Source organism: Panicum hallii, chromosome 4 (genome assembly GCF_002211085.1).
Source record: "Panicum hallii strain FIL2 chromosome 4, PHallii_v3.1, whole genome shotgun sequence".
NCBI lineage: Eukaryota > Viridiplantae > Streptophyta > Magnoliopsida > Poales > Poaceae > Panicum > Panicum hallii.
Genome location: NC_038045.1, coordinates 9,606,353 through 9,627,334, shown reverse-complemented (window position 1 = coordinate 9,627,334; position 20,982 = coordinate 9,606,353). Strand labels below are relative to the sequence as shown.

At 40.6% G+C, this 20,982-nt stretch overlaps 2 protein-coding genes across 8 annotated transcripts; one reads left to right on the top strand and one right to left on the bottom strand.

The window, feature by feature from the left end:
- Window positions 1-10,942: 10,942 nt before the first annotated feature.
- Window positions 10,943-15,174, bottom strand: LOC112888641 (pupal cuticle protein 36-like). 7 transcript variants are annotated; one of them, XM_025954913.1, is made up of 10 exons: window positions 14,968-15,174; window positions 14,037-14,271; window positions 13,648-13,918; window positions 13,495-13,567; window positions 13,157-13,393; window positions 13,030-13,068; window positions 12,618-12,710; window positions 11,987-12,513; window positions 11,782-11,868; window positions 10,943-11,696 (listed from the first exon to the last, which is right to left on the bottom strand). In XM_025954913.1, the coding sequence occupies exons 8-10, from the start codon at window positions 12,176-12,178 to the stop codon at window positions 11,112-11,114; spliced, it is 864 nt and encodes a 287-aa protein (XP_025810698.1). In that variant the 5' UTR covers window positions 12,179-12,513; window positions 12,618-12,710; window positions 13,030-13,068; window positions 13,157-13,393; window positions 13,495-13,567; window positions 13,648-13,918; window positions 14,037-14,271; window positions 14,968-15,174; the 3' UTR covers window positions 10,943-11,111. The 7 variants fall into 7 exon arrangements, with proteins under 7 accessions (XP_025810698.1, XP_025810700.1, XP_025810697.1 ...); XM_025954915.1 differs by having other exon boundaries at window positions 13,030-13,393; window positions 14,037-14,076; window positions 14,152-14,271; XM_025954912.1 differs by having other exon boundaries at window positions 13,030-13,393.
- A 996-nt stretch (window positions 15,175-16,170) lies between these two features.
- Window positions 16,171-16,847, top strand: LOC112890323 (RING-H2 finger protein ATL68-like). Its single transcript, XM_025957232.1, has one exon. The coding sequence runs from the start codon at window positions 16,185-16,187 to the stop codon at window positions 16,845-16,847; it is 663 nt and encodes a 220-aa protein (XP_025813017.1). The 5' UTR covers window positions 16,171-16,184.
- Window positions 16,848-20,982: the final 4,135 nt, after the last annotated feature.

Genomic DNA, 20,982 nt, shown 5'->3' with positions numbered 1-20,982 from the left:
GTGCGCTCGTCTTCTTTGCGCTTGGAGGCGTGCAACAGGTTTTGCATCCGTAGCGAGGTATTTTTTGTTATTGAGCAAAATATACTACAATTCTCGAACTTGGCTTGCAGCGCCATCTAAATATCCAAACTTCCAAAATGCATTTTTAGATTCTCAAACTTGCTAATTCTATTATGGAATCCAAATTATTTTTTTAAGTTAAAGAAAAAGTGTTTATGTTGACGTGGAGTTTGAGCCTATTTTTTAACTTTTTTGCTAAACTCTTATATTTTCTAAATTTTTACCGAAATTTTAATCCAAAACATCATGCCCGAAATTTTTACCAATGTTTCCTCCAAAATATATCACATTTTTGTTTTATAATTTTTTAATAAATTGTGTCATATCAGTTTCGTTTTCGTATCATTTCTATAGACATATCTTTTGTATTTGAAGATATTTGTACAGATAAATTTATTATGAATTTTTCTGCCTGTACACGTTTTGTATGTAATTTTATATTTGAATCAATTATATAACTTTCAATTTAACTTAAGTAATTGTGATTTGGACCTCACATGATACGATTAGCAAGTTCAAGGATCGAAATATGTATTTTGAAAGTTCAGGGACCTGGATGACACCCCGAGCTAAGTTTGAGGACCAACGCTGCATTTTACTCTTTATTATTTTTAAACCGTATAAGGTGCAACTGCACTGTAATTTTCAACGATTATTTTTCTGACCATTGATTCAGATTAAAATAGGTGTCTATGTCTTGGAGACATGAGGTAGAGGGATTCATTTTGTGATATTGCCTCCGGCCAATGTGATTACAACATATATAGATGTGATTTGCTATCGCCACGATAGGACTCTTCTTTTTCTATACCTTCATATAAGGATTTCGGAGTTGTCGTTCCAGAGACTATTCATTCAAATGCGATAACGTACTGGCAGAAAGTGCTGGAAAGTGAGGGTGTGATGTGTGTTATTAAAGTTTATATTTGTAAATGAAGTTGGAAATGGGATGAATATTTAAGAGGGCCCAAATTTCAAACCTTTTCACTCCTTGATCAAAGCTTTTCTTATATGGCGTGTCATTTAGGTGGTGTTCCCCTAATTTCTATAGCCTTGCCATCGAACATCAGCTCGGACAAATAATATCCTCGCATAAAAATAGTTATTTTTTTCAAAGCAAGGGGTTTCACTAGCTAGAACTCTTTGCACATTCTTCTTCATGTTAAATTAATTTTGGCAATTGATAAAAAGATCTAACGTCAAAAACCCTAAGCTCCAACTTGCAGTTTCAATGAGATTTTTCAGTTCAAAGTGAAACTGTGGCAAACCCCCTGCGGCCTGCTTTATATGTTCTAGTTTATTTAGCAGACCGGGGCTCTACTCAGTGCCATTCACGTATATTCCCACTTCTAGGTCTAGCGTCTCTTTGGACTGGCTATCTGGCTTCTTGATGCCAAGCGTCGTTGCCAAAGCCTGGTACACAACACATAACAATGAGCCACAAAGTTACTCTTATATTATCTGTACACAAGATGTAGAAGACTCTTTGCATCATCTTTTCTTACTGTGCTCATTTTTCACAACAATATTGGGGTATTTTACAACAGCAGATCACTCCAACCTCCCATCCCTTCCAAGTCCTGGAGGACTTGAAACAGAAGCTGCTTCGGCCTTTCTTCATGTAAGTTATCATGCTCATAGCTTGGAGCATCTGGATAACTAGAACTGGAAATGCTGCAATTTTCAATCATCGATACAAGCATGCAAAGCTGCCTTTAAACATGAGTTTTGCCGTGGTTATCCATAGGACAAATTAAAGAAAATATAGTTACCCATGATAGTAGAATTGACTAGATCACATTGTAGTATCTTTCATTCTTCTCTTTAATAAACCTCTTTTTATATTAATATATAAGCAGTAGGAGCCTTGTCCCTCCTGTTTTCCTAAAAATAATATTCACTTTGATCTGCCGAGCCCCCGGATATAACAACTTTGAGTAGTGTGACTATATCTCCACAGATAATCATGCTACAATGTTGACAATCATCATAAACGAGGTAGACCATGGTTATATGTGGAGGACCAGTTTCTAACGTACTTTAATAGCAATCGACAGACAAATAACACGAAGCAGATCAAGAACAGGATAAGAACTTTCACCAACAATCAAAAACTGGCTGACCCGTCTATGATCTTTCACCTGCAAATAACAAATGTCACGATCCTAAAGTTAAAACCATGACTAACTTTTAAAGCATAGCATCATGTACATCATTAAGGCATAATGAAGCATCATGTGCATATGTTTGCATGAGTTTATTTATTTCCTAGTCTTGTTTGTGTGAATGCTTGTGAAGGAAGTTTCATTTTTACTATGCAACTGTGCCCCCAATTAATTTATTTAAATAGTAGACTTAAAAATATAAATTTACAGTATTTGTTCATAATTTTGTGGTCATTAAACCGAGGCATAAAATTCTTGAAAGGTTCAAAAACTACCGTTTTGTTCTTTTTTCTGTGAATGTTGTATTTTTTTCCCACGGTGGGGTTTCCCTCGAATTCCACTACTCATCGTAACGAAATTACAGTACTCAGAGTTTACCAGTGCGTTCACGTTCATCCAGGCACACGCCTCAGGGTGGTACAAGCTCTGCCACACATGGGCCAGTTCTTCTACCCCAAAACTAGTAAACTATGACTACACAAAACAAAAGAGTCTGAAAGAGCAGGCCCTCTCTGACCAGCCAAAAAAAAGGAAAAAAGGAGGATCACATGCGCCTATGAATGTTGTATGGCAGATGTTTGAGTGTTTGTTGCTGAAGTATGATTTTTAGGGCACGGGAAGTCGTTGTTTTGCAATTTTGAAGTTCAACTGTTATTTTTATCTTTGCCACCTGGTGGGCCCACTCGTCAGCAGCACCCTCCCCTCTTTCCGCAGGAGCTCACGCCTTGCTTGGCTGCCATGGGCGGCGAGTCCACTTTGGCGACCATCCATTGGCCACCGTGATTTGGGGGCACGCGAAAAAACACCCTTGCCCCTCGCCCTCGCCCCGTTTTAAGCCTGATCATCGGCCCCGAACCCAAACCGTAACCCTCACCCTCCATTGCTGCCGCCTCCCTCTTCTTCCCCATCACCGTTGATGCCAAATTCGTCGCCCACGGTGAGCGCTGCCGCAATTACTTGCGCACGCAACACCCCCCACCCCTTCTGCAACCCGTTTTGCTCATTAACTCACCGTTTCCCCTTCAACGCAAGGCTCCCGGCAGAGCACCGCTGCTCGCCACCATTCCTCATCGCGTAGATCCTCGTCGTCGAGTTTGCCCTGCCCGTCCGAGCCGCTGGTGAGCCTTGCTGACCCCTGGACCGCGCCATACGTGCGTTGCCGCTCGGTCCCGTGCCGCACCGTGCGCACTGCACGTCGCGCGTGCCTTGCCGCACTCTGGCTGTGGTCAAGGCCGGCTTGGACGTGCCTTGACCCGACCTAGGCCCCCTCGGCCGCGGGCCCCGCCTGTCAGCTTCTTAGGGTAGGGCTGGCTGGTGGATCTGTTTGTTAGCGACTTTTGGTGATGCTTGTTAATTCTGTAATCTTGTAAAATGCGTAGAAATTGTGTAGATCTTTGAAAACTGTGAAACTTATTTGGTTGGATTATAATAACTGAGATCAACCTTGTAAAATTAATGGATTCCATGTTTTTCTCAATGGTTTAGGCTTGTTGGGAACGGTTGATGTGAGTACCCCCTCATCCAACTTGGACGGTTGGGTGAGTTGCATGGTCCTTATGTTGTGGGTAAAGAAGTACTCCCTCCGACCTAAAAGGACAGTTCTTTTAGAAAATTTTAGACACATTACTCATCCTCAAAAATAACCTTGTTGCCCCTAATTACTATAGCAATTGTGATTAAAAACCGTGTTGTCTATTTGGTTATATAAATCCTCAATAAATGCATATTCATGGAACTAGAAAACTAGAATCTACTAAGCATTTAATTGCCTCTATGCGCTTTTCTATATAATTTTTCTAGGTACTTTGCATTGATTTAATTAGATGGATATTACTACACGCTAAAGAAACACTCTTTTGTGGGATAAGTTTTAAAGGCTAAAACAAAGTATTTTTAGGATGGAGGGAGTATACCCTCGCAAGGTTAATAATCAATTCGAATTGCCGCGCTCTGGGTTATGAGCAAGCTCAACTTCCCATAAACTCTTCGTAGAAGTATCGTGTTTGTTGGTTATAGTTTCGTGTCACCTTTATGATCAATCACTTGTTCCTTCTTTAATCAACTAAAATTGTTGTAGGTCGGGCAAGATAATTAATTTGTTAGAGAGCTAGTTGTTGGATTAGAGAGCTTGTGCTTATGCAATAACCACTTAACCTTAATGCCTCATCTTTGTTTGAGCCTTCATTGCATGATCCTTGTTTATATAATCATGTTAGACTTGTGAGTATTACTCATGTTGATTTTAACCCAAGTTGTAGGAGAGCTTGAGCTTGTCTTTGACCATTTCTATCCTGCCGGCCCCGGTGCGGGAGAGGAGTTGGTCGTTGTGGCGACAATAACATCCTTGAGTAAAGACGTCATTGTTTTACCATTCTTTTATTGTTTTATCCATTGTGTAGCTAGACTTTTGCAAGTGCATCACGGAAACATCAAACATAAATTATTTGTGAGCTCAAGGTTTGTAATGTGGAGCTTTAATCTTTTATCAGAATTAAACCTTCCTTGTTATGAACTTGTAATTTTTGTTGTTGAACCTTGTGTTAGGTAAAATTTGGTCTCTATGGTCCATATGGTGATGTCCACATTGTATTACGGTACGTGTGCTATCCTGGGCATGTGGCAAGCACGTACTGGGACAACCGGATTCGTTTCCGATTTAAGTGAATGACGTGTCGGTTTGCATGACCTTTAGATGTGGGTTAGCACTTGACCGATCGCGTGCTAGCTCTCATCTTAACGGTAATGACCGGCGGTTTGCTTAAACCGAGAACAAATTAAGTGCTTCATCAGAGTCGTGGTTCCATGTGAACCTAAAATTTGCTTAGTGGTGTGAAAGTAAAATAAAATTTGATTACTTGCACTAATTATTTCCTTGTTAAAATTTGAACTTATGGATTATTTTTTAACTTTCTCCCTTTGTCTTAGAGCTTGTTTCTCCCTATTGCTTCACTTGTTTAATAAAATATGCTTAACGCCTCTTGTCTTCATGAATATATGGCCCCCAGTTTCACCTTGATCATGGCAACACGCGCTTCGGATGCGATCGGCTTTCCCGCGCTTCTCAACGAGATGTTGAGGAGGGCGCACTACACTTTTCGGCCTGAGTATGTGGTTTACACTCGTGGCTATGGACTTAGCATGGCCGACCACATGGCAGTACTCTATCTTGAAGCAAGGATGGTGGTCAAATCGGAAGCTTATGATTTTTAAGCAAGAGGGATCTCGCCGGAGATGGCCATCCAAAAGGTGGCTCGTGAAGCAATAACTCGACTTCATTATGAGCATCGAGAGCTTTGGAAGGACCCTTTCACTTAACTTCCAGTGAGAGGACCCGAGAAGACATTCGGACATTGTGTCTCACCACCAGTGGGACCCTTTACTTTGGAGCAGTGCATGGTGGAGACAATCTCCGCTTATGAGTGGACACATCGGAGCTTGAGTTGGGAGTTAGAAAAAACAAGAAGATGCTTCCTCAAATTTCTTTTAAAACCAATTGGAGCCTTTTGTGAGAATTAGGAAGGTGTCAAGGAGGATTCTTGATGAGTTGCCTCAACGCACGCCATAAAAGGAAGCACCCCCTTCCATTGTTTTCCACTCACGGTTGGTATGTGGGCCGAGGCAAGGCCCATGAAAAATCCCATTTCGGTGGGGTTGGGGTAAGAGTAAAATAAAATCACATTTCAGTGGGGTTGCACATGGAACCACGGCCCTGATACCACTTGTAAAAACCGCCCAATTTATTCTCGGTTTAAGCAAACCTCCGGTCACTACTACTAAGATGAGACCTAGCGTGCGATCGCTTGAGAGCATGTCAAGTGCTAACCCACATCTAAATGTGTTGCGAACCAACACATCATTTACATAAATTGAAAACAAATCGGTAGTCCTGGTACGTGTTTGCCACATGCTTAGGATTAAACACACGTACCGTGATACAATTTGCACATCACCATATGAACCATAGAGAGCAAATTTTACCTAATAAAAGATTTGACATGAAGAATTACAAGTTCATAATTAGGAAAATTCAAATCTGAAAATAAAAAGTTCAAGCTCCACATTACAAGCCTTGAGCTCACGAATAACATTAGAAGAGACATGAATTTAAGTTTCATGTTTCCATCATCCTCTCGCAAAAGTCTAACTACGCAGCGGATAAAACAATAAAAGCGTTATAAAACAACAACGTCTTTGCTCAAGCACGATATTATGGCCACAATACTCCTCTCCCGCATCGGGATCGACGGTATAGAAGTGGCCAAACACAAGCTCCGGCTCACCTACAACTTGGGTTAAAAGCAACATAAGTACAAAGGTACTCGCAAGGCTTACGTGATTAAATAAAAAAGATCTACAATGAAGGCTCAAATAAGGATGAGGCATTAAGGTTAAGTGGTTATTGCACAAGCATGAGCTCTCTAGTCAACCAACTAGCTCTCTAATAAACTAATTATTTTATCCGATCCACAATAAGATTTTAGTTGATTAAGAAGTAACAAGTAATTGATGATACGAAACCATAAACAACATATATGATACTTCTACGAAGAGTTCATTGGAAATTGAACCTACTCATAACCGAGAGCGCGGCAATTCGAATTGATTATTAACCTGCAATGGTGTACATCTTTACCCACATGATATAAGAATCATGCGGCTCACCCAACCGGCCAAGTTGGATGAGGGGGTACTCGCATCAACCATTCCAAAACAAGCATCAACCATTGAAAAAGCACGCCTAACTTACGTGGAAAGTCACCTTTATCCACCGTGGGCACCTCTATACCACGCATCTAGGATCGTGCCTCAAGGACCAAAACAAAGGAGGTAATAGGCTCATCCTTACCATGATTGGATATGTGGTAGCACGATAAATTACTCAAAAACCGACGTCATCCACGGACGGTCCTTAAACAATTTGAACGGACTATGCCTCCAAGACTACTTTCTCTAGGCCCTACCATTCCGTCCAAACCACGAAACTATTTCCAACATAACCATAACCGGACAAGTGCGATCAAGGATAATCAAGTGAGTGTAGTGTCAACGTATTCCATTCTTTCCTTTCAAGTTATAAAATAAAACTAAGCATGACTAAGCAACTAGTCAAATTAATTAGTTAATCAAACTATCATGAGACAAAGATATGGATAAACAAATCAAGGAAGGGTAATGCATAAGAATAGGTACAACAATACGATAAATAAACATAATACATAAACCTATAAATACTCAATTAATAGAACAAACTCTAAAACAAATTATTTGGGAAAAAGGAATATGCTTAGCTTCTTTCCTTAGTTTTCCTCCGGTTCAACCATGTACTTGACACCTGATTCGAGCTCAATGGTCTCGGCAGCCTCGGTGGGTTCGTTTTCCGGCGTTTCGGCCACTAAAATATCTAAATGAATACGTATGTTAGCATGATGCCATGATTTTGTGGATACAATGACATGTAAGAAGGATGAATGGCACAAACATGCAATGATACACAAACATAAGCACAAACAACAACAACCAAGCCTCTCTGTTCACTTAAGCATATAAATCCTTAAGCAAGAATTAGCATCAAGAAATTATATACTAAGAAAAAATCATGAATTAAATTTTATGATCAGAGGACATCTAAATGAACCCACAAGAGTTAGATTTGCAGCAAAAGCAATTTTATACAATCATTTATAATCATAAAAATTATCCGCTACTCTAAACAAGATAAATTATAAAAGACATGCAAAACACGTCAAGCAATTTCCAGAAAATTTCCATAGGAACTAGACAGAGGGACAAGCTTAACAGAAGTGGTTTATTATTTTTAGCATTTTTCAGTTAAAAGTTATATAATAAAGAAGCTTTCATGCAGCAATCATGAAATCAATCTAAAACCCTACAAAACAGATGAGATCCAGCAAAAAAAAAAGCAAACTTAGGAAGAGCATTGAACAAGGGATCTAAAAAATTAAGTTTGGTATTTTTAGAGCAGCATATCAATTTTCAAGTAATTAACTCACTTAAAAAATAAAGCATAATCAATTTACTGCAACATAAACATGGAATCCATTAATTTTACAAGGTTGACTCAGTTCTTGTAATCCAACAAAACAAGTTTCACATTCTTCAGAGATCTACAGACTAGATTCGTGCCCGTGCGTTGCTACGGGTGACCCAAATTATAACCTCATATACCAATATGCCATGATATAGAATATAATCGTTCCCAACTTTCATAAATTATTTGATATAATATAATCCAGCTTTGGCCAAAAAAAAAGAATGCAGAAACCTATTAGAATTTTCGGATAGTAAATACCCTACTCTTATTGATCATTGGACTGCAACGCTAAAAGGAAGAAAAATAGGACGGAAAAAACATCACAACTTCTATTAGAGATGAAAAAAGATTACATAAACCGAGCAAGCACCAAGCAGGAGCTATGTCAAACTTAACATGTAAACATATTGTATAAGTAAACAACTAAACATATTTTGTATCACATATTTTGGACTTTCTAAAAATCGTAGGCCAGCAGCATTTATTCCATTTCTTATAGGATTGTTGCATTTTACATGCATTTACACAGAAGGGACAGGTTCAACCAATACAGGGTATGTGCATATATTTGCAAAATAGGAAAGATTGTCCCTTTTCTTATAAAGAGAAGGGGTATAACCTTGTCATTGAAGTGAATAGAACAAGAAAAAAAACATTTGCCAGATGTATGCCTACCTTGCTAACCACTGTGACAAGCGAATACCAAAGAAACTTACCATCAGAATTCAGAAATATGAATTGAAAGGACCAACCAGGAAGCTCACATGTGCGCATTAGGTATTTCCTAAATAATAAGAAGCTTTTTGAATACAGAGAAACACAGTCGAACTTTCAGATAATGGCAAGCTGCTGCCAGTTGAAAGCTATGTAAGATTTTCCAATATTCACAAGTGAAAACTCCAACAATTATCAACCTTAAAGAGCAGATCATAAACTGCCTTCAGCAAATTGACATGATGGAGGAAAAAAAAGTTTCCCAGAGACGACGAACAATGCTTAGACACAGATGATATCATACCTCTATGTCAAGGGAAGGGTACTTAGGGCCTGTTTGGGACTGCTCTGCTTCACAAATCGCAGCTCAGTTTCATGAACTTCACAGCAGAGCAGCTCAGCTTTGAAGTTGCAGAGTTTTTGAAAGTGTTTGGCTAGCAGACCAACTTCAGCTTCAGAAAAAAGAGATTTGGATTGGAAAAGTCCCTTATGCCCTTGAACGATGTATGAGAGGATTTCATTTATGATTTTTCATCTAAACGCTTAATTAAAAAATAACAGTACATTATAAATAGATAATAAAGTACAAATATTCCAAAATAATTCCATTACATATCAAGTCTCAATGATCTACTACTCATACTACATCCAACTTTGAGAAATAGCCGTTGCTAATGCATCACGAAAAACATCCATAGTAGGCGCATTGGGTACTGGAGATGATCCATCCGAGGGCACTACATACTTGTTATACCTTTCCAGTATTGTAGGCTCATAATTTTCATCACGCTCCACACGTTCAAAGTCTAAATCACCACTGTTATGCTCACGGATGAAATTATGGATCACCATGAGTCCTATCGGTATCATCTTTTGCTTCCATAATAGATACATCGGCATTTTATAGAGAATTTGCCACTTCATTTTCAAGACTCCAAATGACCTCTCAATAACACTACGAACTCGTGCATGAATACGATTGAAATTTTCCTTAGGAGATCTTGGTTCTACACCTCTATGCCATTCGGGTAAGTGATACCTCTCACCCTTGTATGGTGCTAGGTATCCCGGTCTATTAGGATATCCGGCATCAACAACATAATACTTACCTACACATAAAAAGTATATGATATGTTTAGATAATAAAGAAGTAGAGTTGCAAAATAGAAAATGTAGAAACCAGCCATAAATTACCTACCCTTGGGAGGGTGTGGGAAGAACTCTCGATCCAACTTCATTGCATTATACAACACAGTGGTGTCATGCACAGAACCCGACTGCCCCACAGAAACATAAGTGAATCTCATGTCAAAGTCGCAGATTGCTAGGATATTTTGAGTCGGTATCCCTATTTTTCCAATATACCTTACTTGTTTACTAGGGGGTAGAGATACCCTAATGTGTGTCCCATCTAGAGCACCAATACAATCTTTGAAGTGTGGAAATACCCTTCTATCATCTGCTATCTTTTTGTGGACGGTACGAAAGTTTGCGTCTTTTGGAACAAATAAAATGTTCTGCCATTTCCATCAAAGATTCTAGAACCTCAGTAAATTTCCTACTAATAGTTTCACCAGAGTGATTGAAACGATTTTGACATTTCCTATTGGACTCATTTCCAGAACATATGAACAAGAAAATTGCAAGAGCCTCATAGGTGTTCATGTGCATAGATGGTTGCAGTCCATACCTTGACACCAATAAATTATGCAAATCCATGAATATTTCCGTGCTCATACGCAACTGAGAATGACATTCACCTGGAGTTCTGAAGATATATTGTAACCAGCCCATGCCACTTTGTTCCGCTATCCTTGGTGGATTTTTGTTAAGGTAGAGATCAACATATTTCTCTGCCACTTTAGCACTACACAAAATCAAGTTCCAAAACTCAGCACTATCATCATCTGACTCCTCCGAACCATCACTCTCACTTTCATACATCTGAAAATAATAACAAGTAGCAATAGTAACGATGTCATGGATACAAGTAGTAGTAACAATATCATGATTACAGGTAGTCAACAACAAGGTACTCCCTAGCAGCAATATGAAAACTAAAATAAAATAAAAAAATAGCACTACTGAAAAAAAGCACTCAAAAATATTTCTCGAAGCCTTCAATTCCCATACTTGTCGTTGTACCTCCTTGTAAGCCAATTCAAACAAATTTCTCTAGTAGGAAGAGTCAAGAACATTTCTCTTTGTTCCTTTTTCACAAACAATTGGGTAGCAATGTCATGCTCATTGCTACCATATTGTGCCCCATAATCCAAGACAACATCCATCACTTCTTTAATAGAAACGATTTCAGCTTGCTTTTTTGATGTAAACGACTCGGCCGAATCAGCAATCTTTGTAATTTGTTCTTGAATTATAAGAGCTGTACTTGACTTTTCCTTTTTAGGAACCTCTAGAACAACACGAGCTCTTCTTTTTTTATTTCCATTAGCAGGAGATACCTCCTGAACCTCCTCATCCTCTTCCTCTCTATATGACCAATCATGCAACACATTGTCCTCCTCTTCCTCCTCTCCTGCTCCATCTATGTTTTCAGTGTCTTTTTGGCTTTCGGGTATAATAGGATTATCACTCATCGGGTTCCAATGATCAGTTTCATCATTAGAAATGTCACCAAACATTTCTCTAAGAAAGTCTTCATTTTGCAGCGCTTTCTTCTTAAATTTTCCAGAACCCGGCACATCCTGAACAAGGAAGGTAATCAAAACCCCAAGAAGGTATTGTGAACATAGATGAACAGCTAAAATTTGTGAACAAAACAATACTTACCACTTTTATTTTTTTCCACCATTCATTGTCCATGTTAATTACTCCTCTTGTATTGTCCCAACCGGTTCCGGTTTGATTCCGCAGTAACTTTTGCCAAATTATGTGGAGCAATATTTTGAAGCACATATGACAAGACAAATTATATAATTGACTAGTAATGGAATTGACCAGCAGCCATAGAAGAAATCAAGCGAAGAAATTATACCGATTTCGGAAGACTGGAGATGCGGGCATGACCCCTGCTGCCTCCCGCGCCGCCCCTGCTGCCTCCCGCGCCGCCCCTCCCAGCGCCTCCCCGGCTTCCTCCCGCGCCGCCCGCGCCCACGACACCCCTGCCAGCCGCGCCACCCGCGCCCGCGCCGTGCCCCGCGCCGGGGCCCGCGCCGCCCGTGGTCATGCCGCGCAGCTAGGGTTTTGAGGGATGGGAGCGGATAGAGGGAGGAAGAGGGGGGGCGCGGGTACGGGAGAGATGGAAGAAAAATGTTTCAGGTGTGTAATCAGTGGCATTGGTGAGTAATTTTCCCCCAACTTCACGAGGGAGTTCAAAACGACTACTCGTGAAGTACCCTTTTGGCTGCTTCATGAATTTCGTGAAGTTGGGGCCAACTTCACGTTTTTTGGTGAAGCTGAGCTGGTGAAGCTGAGAGTGTTTAGCTACAGTTTCGTGAAGCGAAGTCGAATTTGGTGAAGTGAAGCAGTCCCAAACAGGCCCTTATTTCTCAGTGCGCGCACCTAGTTCATACAGATTGCAGAAAGTGAATATAATTGTCAAACGTCAGATATATATGGAATAAAGAACAGGGAGACTATAGAATAAAGAACAGGGAGAACAATACCTTATCCATCATTTCTGGCATGAATTTCTGACCACCAAAACCAAGCTCAACTGTCATCACAAGAACCAATTCATCCAGATTTTCTGCTTCCACCTGTAAATTTTCTTGTTAATACTGTTGGTAGCTTCAGTAAACCCACACCAAGAAATGTCCAATGTCACACATTTAGAGAGGTAGAAAAGACAACAGAAAATGGTTCTGCAATCTGTAAGTAAACAGTAACCATGGTAGAAGAAGTTATATGAAAATAGGTCTGAGCAGCACACTGCTTATCAGTAAGAAAGACCTTTACTGTGGAATTATGGATGCACTGCATGGTACAATTACTCCTGGTGATGATGTATTGTGATCATAGCAAATTATGAATGAACATCTGAACAAGAGGTATAGAAAGTACTTGTCAAATCATCACCTTAACAACAAATAGGTGTGTGCCCGTGTGTTGCTACGGCTGAAACAAATTTCCTCCATGAGCATCAATATGTGTATGAAAGCATATATTTAGCTTTCCCGCAACTTATTCTGTGGCTATATAATACCTTCATGTATAACTTTATCGTTCCAAACAGAACTCAGATAAATCAAATCCATGGGTGCACCATTGTCACCAAGACCCACTAAGTTTACAAGCAAATGTACAATAAATTCTACTTTATATCCCTGCCAGTGATGCGGCTAAGATAATTTTTTACGTCTGTGGGAAGTACTTTTCGGTAAACATTCAGTTCCAACGCCAACACATCGATGATGAAGTTTTGCCGAATAGTACGGCCATCCTGCGAACAATTCAGATACAAAAGTAAACATTCCATATGTGATCGATAGTAACAATTTTTAAGGATCACAAAAGTTTTTTTACACAAAGCAGTATACTCACCGCACAAATCTCCACTCTCTAGGTACTTTTCCACCAAGACATGTACTGCAAAACCAGGTAGCCCGTAGAGTACCTGCGGCGGCTTTCCTATCAATCATATTGTTGTATAGTGTAAATAAAAGCTATTAATGATTAGTAATCTATAATAAGTACCCTTCCTTCTCGTCTTCAACAATACACTTTTCATGATGAATGACCACTTGTAGATATTCTGGTCCCACTTGGAACTATTTACGTTCATTGCAGCAATATACTTCTTGTAGAAATGTGTAATAGTATATCCATATTTTCTGTGTATGGAATGTGTTCATACCACTCCGGAACACGTGATGGATCAATCACGATAAGTTTTTTATCCACATGATCCAAGACATAGCATGTAGCTTTTGCGAAATTTCGGATCTCGTGTTAAATCACACATCTTCTGCAATTTAGAAAAAATTAATTGGCGTGATCAGTAGTCCATATGGATAATTTATTTTTTCAAAGAATAAGATTAGTGATATATTATGTCATGATAAAGTATATAACTACCCACTTACACAGAATCGTAGATCCATGAAATCACACGTTCTAGCGAGCCTTGCGTGCTCAAATCAACGCTAGATTGTGAGATTGCGACAACATCAAAAAGCTTAAAGCACGTACAAAACTCACAGTGTCCGGAGAACGCGGGCGACGGTGTCAACAGAATGATAGGTGATGAATTACTCAGAAATTGGCTGCCTGAATATTGCAAATTTGGCGTTTGCTTCTTGGAATGTCCAACCTCCGCCCCTGCCAAAAGATTCAGGTAAAAGAACAACCTAAAAACTCATATGACCAATCATTTAATCTAGAGCAAAAATTATTCAGAAACTCATGATGAACCTGTAAGCAAAGTTATAGGTTTTAGAACAAGGAACCCAAAAAACTTTTTTTTGCATTTTTATGATTTTTCTACGATTTTATATCGATTTTATAAGTTGCAGATCTATACAACATTCGCACAGATTTCAGCCTTACAAACAAGTCCCTGGTTTTTAGCACTAAGGATCCTAAAAAGAGCTCGAGGCTTGCAATGTGGCCCTTGGGTGGCCGGCGGCGCTGGAGACTGAAATTCCGGCGAAGGGAGAGCTCGCCGGCGGTGGGGGAGCACGAGGGAGGCGAGAGCTACAGGTGGGTGTGCTCGGTTGCGGCTGAGATGGCCGGAGGAGGGCCGGCGGCGGTAGCAGTGCCCGGGCGGCGGTGACGGCGGTGCTCCGGCGAGGCTGGGCGGTGGGGACCGGGTCTAGGAGCTTCAGGGGCCAAGAGGAACTCGTTTTGGGGGTCGTCTGGGGTGGAGGAGATGCGGCGGTGGGAACTCGACGGCGAGGTGGAGGCGCGGCGGCAATGGTGGCCGGCGGGGGCTGCTCGGGCGCGAGCAGGAGGGGCGGCGCGGCCTTTATAGGCGAGCAGGGGAGGGGAGGCAAAAATGGTCGCGGGGGAGCTCACTGGGAACGCTGGAGCGGGGCGCGGGAGAGCCTGGCGGAGGTGAGGACAGGCGGGACGTCGGCGCCGGAGCAGGGCGAAGTCGTGGGGCAGCGGCAGCAGCAGGACGGCGAGGGCGGACGGGGAGGCGGCGCGGCGGGGGCAGCGAGAGGACGGGCAGTTGATTGATCGCACGACGCAACAGGAGGGTTTGACAGGGGAAGGGGATTTTTTTTTGACGAGACGACGGTTTTGGCAGCGGCGTGATCCCTCCTGAGTTTTTTAGTTGTAGAGATTACAGCGTTAACAAACAACATCAAAATTCGCTAACAAACGGATCCAGCCAACCAGTCCTACCCAGAGCTGCTGAGAGGCAGGGCTCGGGGCCGAGGGGCCAAGCCGGCCTTGACCGCAGCCAAAAGTGGTGCATTCAGGGTTCGAAATCAGGACTAAGAGCTACAACGTTCCGTGCTTTACCACCGGATCACATGCTCACTTTAACCGCTTATACATTTATTCTCATTTCATGTAAAGGGTTAATTTTAGAGTTGAAATATCACTTTAAATATATATATTGGTAAATCTCACTTTCAACTTAGCAACGTGGGACAACCTCTCATGTACATGGTACCATTCACGTATGGGTCACCAGTGGATTTAAATTCATTCTAAACAGAAATATCACAACAAATACCCAACACATCAGAACGCCGCTAAACATAAAAGTTATTGTACCAATGTAATGCAGTCGGTCAAATCAGCCCCTTCCTTCCATCAGTAAATAAACCCCTGCCCAGAACATATCTTGACACGCACCGCCTGACGACCATCCGTTTGGCAGATTCGACCAACCGTATTCTGTCTTGTTCAACGCGAGCCAGTTAAAGTATTGCAAAGGTAACTGAATGTCACCAGGATGCAAAGCATCGATCTCAACCTGAATCGAAACCTCACGTTCAGACGAACGGCCCCTGACAACGTAAGGCTACCGTCGCCGGCCGGTTGCTGTCACGCGTAAACAAATCGAGACCGCGGAGTCCATCGTTTTCCTCTCCTGGACGCGCATTTGGCAGTGATCCAGCAATTAACCATTTGACCACAGCAGGCTCAGAAATCATTGGCTTCCAGGTTGCCGCTGCCGCAGTTGTCGTTAAAAACACCAGCTCGCCGCACAAAACCATGCACCCAACATCAGTAGCTAACAAGATCGGCAGCTGGTTTCAACTTTCAAGGTTTCAGCCATGGCCGGTTACTTGCCGACGGACTTCCCCTACTTTCGTCCGCCCCCGCCGCCGCGCTGGTGGCGGTCACCGCCACCGCCACCGCCATCGCCGCCGATTCAGGTGACGTCCCAGAGGTCAAGGGATAACAGCCCGGCGTCCCACGGCGGGGTCATTGCGGGCGTCGCCATCTCCGTCGCGGCCTTCCTGCTCGTGCTCACCTTCGTGTGCAGCCTCTGCCGAGGGTACCGCAACAGCCGCGCCAATGCCGCCGCTGACGCCGCGGCGGCGGCAGCGGCCCTCGCCGCGCGGCCGCGGGTGCCAGCGCCGCCAGTACTGCTGCCAGTGGCATGGGACGACGAGAACGAGGACCAGCAGCATCTGCGCGGCCGAGACCGCAGCAGCGGCCGCCCGCGGCGCGTCAGCCCGACGGCTGGCCTCCCGTCGTTCACGTACGACCGGTCGGTGCGGCACAATGTGACGGGCAGCGGCGAGGAGGCAGCGACGTGCTCCGTGTGCCTCGGTGCGTTCCAGACCGGGGAGACGGTGCGGCTGCTGCCGGTGTGCCTGCACCTTTACCACGTCGAGTGCATCGACCCGTGGCTGGACGCGCACGCGACGTGCCCGATCTGCAGGTCGGGCACCGATCCGGACATGGACGGCAGCCTGCTTCCTCCGGTCTAGGCGCGCTCCGCTTAAACTTGGGGGTGTGCATGTGGCATGGTTTTGCATGTGTAGAGAGGTGCGTGGCGGCCTATTTCGTTATCTTTTACCATAAATTCTTCAATTCTTTTTTTGAGATTATAAATTCTTCAATTCTAGTGTATATTTGTCTTAGCTGATCCTTTTTCCGGAAGTACTCTAGTCCGTCCGTGCGGAGCTCTCTCTCGTGGATAGACGAAAAATCAATTGTTTAGCCCAAGTCAGCCATTAGTATATAATATCAACCCACATATACGGTTTCTGATTCACGTGACAAAAAATTTTACCTCAGCTGACATGCAGAGGTGTTCTATTCTTTTTTCTTTTCATTTTGCTTGCACTTTCTCCCATTTTTTGCACATGAATAATGTTTTCCCATTAATCTTACATTTCATTTTATTTTTATATGTTTCCATATAATAATTTATATTATTCTTAATATGTTATTCTCATAGAAAAATAATTTTTCTTCTATATGGATTTTATTCTAGGTGATCCATGTTTTGTTCCTCATGTATAAAGTTTCTTCCAATTAAACAAACTTTCATTCCTCTATATTCATGATTTGCTCAACGTTTTAATTTTTTATTCCTTTTATACAACGTTTTATTTCACTTGAACATGAACTTGCATGATTTGTTCGGTATGTAGTTTCATTATACTGTAAAAAAATTTTGTTCCTTGAATTTAAGAGATTTATTCAAGATGTTCAAATTTTTTCCTTCTATACAATGTTTTTGTTGTAGTTAAAAAAATATTCATCCATTTGAATAATTACTTTGCTCTATAATTAATATAAAAATATATTTTACTATGTATAAATGTAATTAATATTTACTCTATATTATTATAATTGTTTGCATCTATATTTAAAAAAAAATCTCACGTCCAGAATTTTTTCAATTGAGTGGAGGTAGACTAATCCTTACAAGTTAATGAAACAAATTGTTTGCACTATTATAATATTTTAACATGACATTCAGAACATTTTCCTATTAAACGAAACAATTTTATTACAAAACTAGCAGTATGCATGGGATTAATTCTCATAAAAACGATAAAGCAGTGATGGAATTTAAGACTGATTTGCCTCATTTGTTATTTATTTTTGTGCAATGCATGTCAAAATTTTGTACATGTGAGGTTCGAAATGTTATCAAAAGACTTCTCTGTCTTTTTCTCCATAGAAGGACATGAAATTCCCCTACCAAAGTCTTTTTTTTTATATTGTGAAATGCTCTAAGACCGCATGAGGCAAGGATGAGCAGTTTTTCTATTTTGGCCCTTTTCAGTAATAATTTTTACAAATAGACCATACCTTAGCAAAACAATTTAGAAAAATGGTCCCTTTGCCTCAGTGTGGTGCTCACGCACGCATCTGTAAAGCTATGTAGAGGAGTTATTGGATCTGTTGGCGGTCTAGAAACCCTATCTACCGGTGGTGACCAGTTCATACTTATGAGCTGCTTGTTTTGCCAAAAAAAGTATCAAACAAACTTATTTACTTCAACCCATGGATCTAATAAACTCTTCATAGATTGTAAACATGATCACTTGCTTGCATATTATTATATTACCATGTGCCTCTTGTTCAATCCTAAATGCAAATCTTTAGAAATTACGCTCAAGTGACTTTGAAGTTCATAGGGCGAAAAATAGATAGATTGATTGTACTATTCTTTTTATTGACTTCAGATTAACATGCTTTTATTTCTATGTGTATCAATGTATTTTTTAACACTACATATATGAAATAACATCTATATCATGTTTGGGATGCGCACTGATAACTTACCAACATACAAGCTGATGAAACTTCTGTATAAATTAATTATTCAATAAAGGTCCCTACAAACATCTTAGCAAAGTTTCCTCATCTAAAGTTTATATATAGTATCCCAAGTTGCTACAAACATTTCAATGAAATACTACCTTATCTAAAATTGCTATTAAACAATTACGAAGTTGTTTCATGATCACCATGAAGTACCTATTGAATATAATTCTAGAACTATATAGTTTCGTTGTTCATATATATGTTGTACTAATTAAGTTGCCACTTACCCCTATTGTTGCTCAATATTTTATTTTATTTCCTCAAAATTAGTTACTTCAAATGTAAGTGACTCATACACCATGAAGTTATTAGAAGCAAATTGTTGCACTTATACAAGAAGGTAACAAAAAGGGCTTTACTACAGTACTCGAAAGTTATTGTAGACCATCCATTTAGATAGATCTAGATGGTTGTTATCATATATTACCTCCTAGAAGGTAATAGATGAAATATAACTTTTGTTTTCTGAAATACAAAAAAGAGGTAAAATACAACGTGACATTCTTGTTTTCCCAAACGACGTAACAACGTGACATGTTTTTCTTCTAATAACGTGAGGCAACATGACATTAGGTGACATCGTGACAGGTATAACTAATAATTTTTTCATATAAGTGATCATTGCACCTTGAGTGAGATATTATAATGGCGTGATATGTACAATCTTTTATGAAATTGATAGTTGCATTATACATTAGGTGTCATGATGACACGTGATAGGTCCAAATTACTTGCTAGTTACTATCACAATCTCATTCTCTAGATGAAACTGAATATGTTGTGACCCTCAAGATCCAAGATGGCCGGTGTTTTTTCCTCTATGCGTAAGGAGTTGCATGATTGACGTGATTATGCATTTTCCCTTAATTATTTTAATTACTTAAATGTCTTATTTATCTCAAAAATCGGTGGCTGTGATTTATTTGAGGTCTTACCTCCTAGAGGATAATGGGAGTAACGTGCTCTTCTTATTCCTCGATAGGTCCATGGAGATTAGAAGGGAAGAATGCAGATGTGAAAGTAGAGGGCAAAAAAGGACCTCCACAAAGTTTTCAGGGCTGATGGAAGAGATGAAACTTGAGGTGGAGAGACATGGATGCATTTTCCTTGTGCTTTAAGAAAGGTCCAACAAGCAACAATGGAGATCCATGGACGTTGGTAAGCATTTGCGGGGAATGGACATAGAGCAAGTAGTAATCACGTTATGGGGTCCTGTTGCAGGAGAAAGGAAAAACAGGTCACGAGGCATCACCATGGCATGCACAAATAGAAGGATCCACATGGGAGCCGAGAAAATCAAGGAAGCATGGTGATCCCATAAACATAAAGAAGAGAGGTTCACGCAGGCAGGTCCTAAGTTATTAATCTTAATCTCCCAGACTCCATGGCCCATAGCTACAAAAGTAGGAACCAGAGCTTGCAATGCTAATGCCGAGCAAGAAGATGTCAATGTACGCTTAATTCCAAAGACAATATTGCTGATCCTGGACTTCAAAACTAATTTAGGAATTGCAAGCAAACATCATTACAGATGATATGGTTGATGAAAACTGGAGAGCATTGGATCTGAAAAATTCTTCATTAATGGGTTATTTTTATTTGCTTCATGGTTTACAATGTTTTTATGTAGTTTATGTACGAGTATCATCTCACTTTGTGCCTTGCTATGAATCAGCTGTACCCTTGTGACCTAGATATAGTGTGGGTAGTTTTATACATTTAGTTTTTGTTACCCCTTGGTAAAAAAAATATTTACACCCCTTTTCAATCCATGCACCATATAAACAACAAATGGTTTGACTACTCAATGTTGGTGCTCATTTTCCCTTTCTCTAGACTGGATTCATTATAATTCTAAATTTTATCCTAATTTCTATAACCTTGCCACCAAACATCCGCTCCTAAAAATAATAGCCTCACCTACCATCAGGTTTTTTTTTCTTGAAGCAAGAGGTTTCACTAGAACTCTTTGCGCCTTCTTCTTCATATTGAATGAATTTTGGCACTTGATACAAATACCTAATGTCAAACACCCTAAGCTCCAACTTGTAATTTCATTGAGATATTTCATCTTTCCTTACAATGCTCATTTTTATGTGACTTACAATACATAAGAAAACTGTTTGTATCATCTTTTCTTACAATGCTCATTTACATTGCCGTGTGCTCATTTGTATGCCTGGCCACACGACACATAAGAATCTTTGCATCATCTTTTCTTACATTGCTCATTTTCACAACAATGTTGGTGCATTTTACAACAGCATATCACTCCAACCC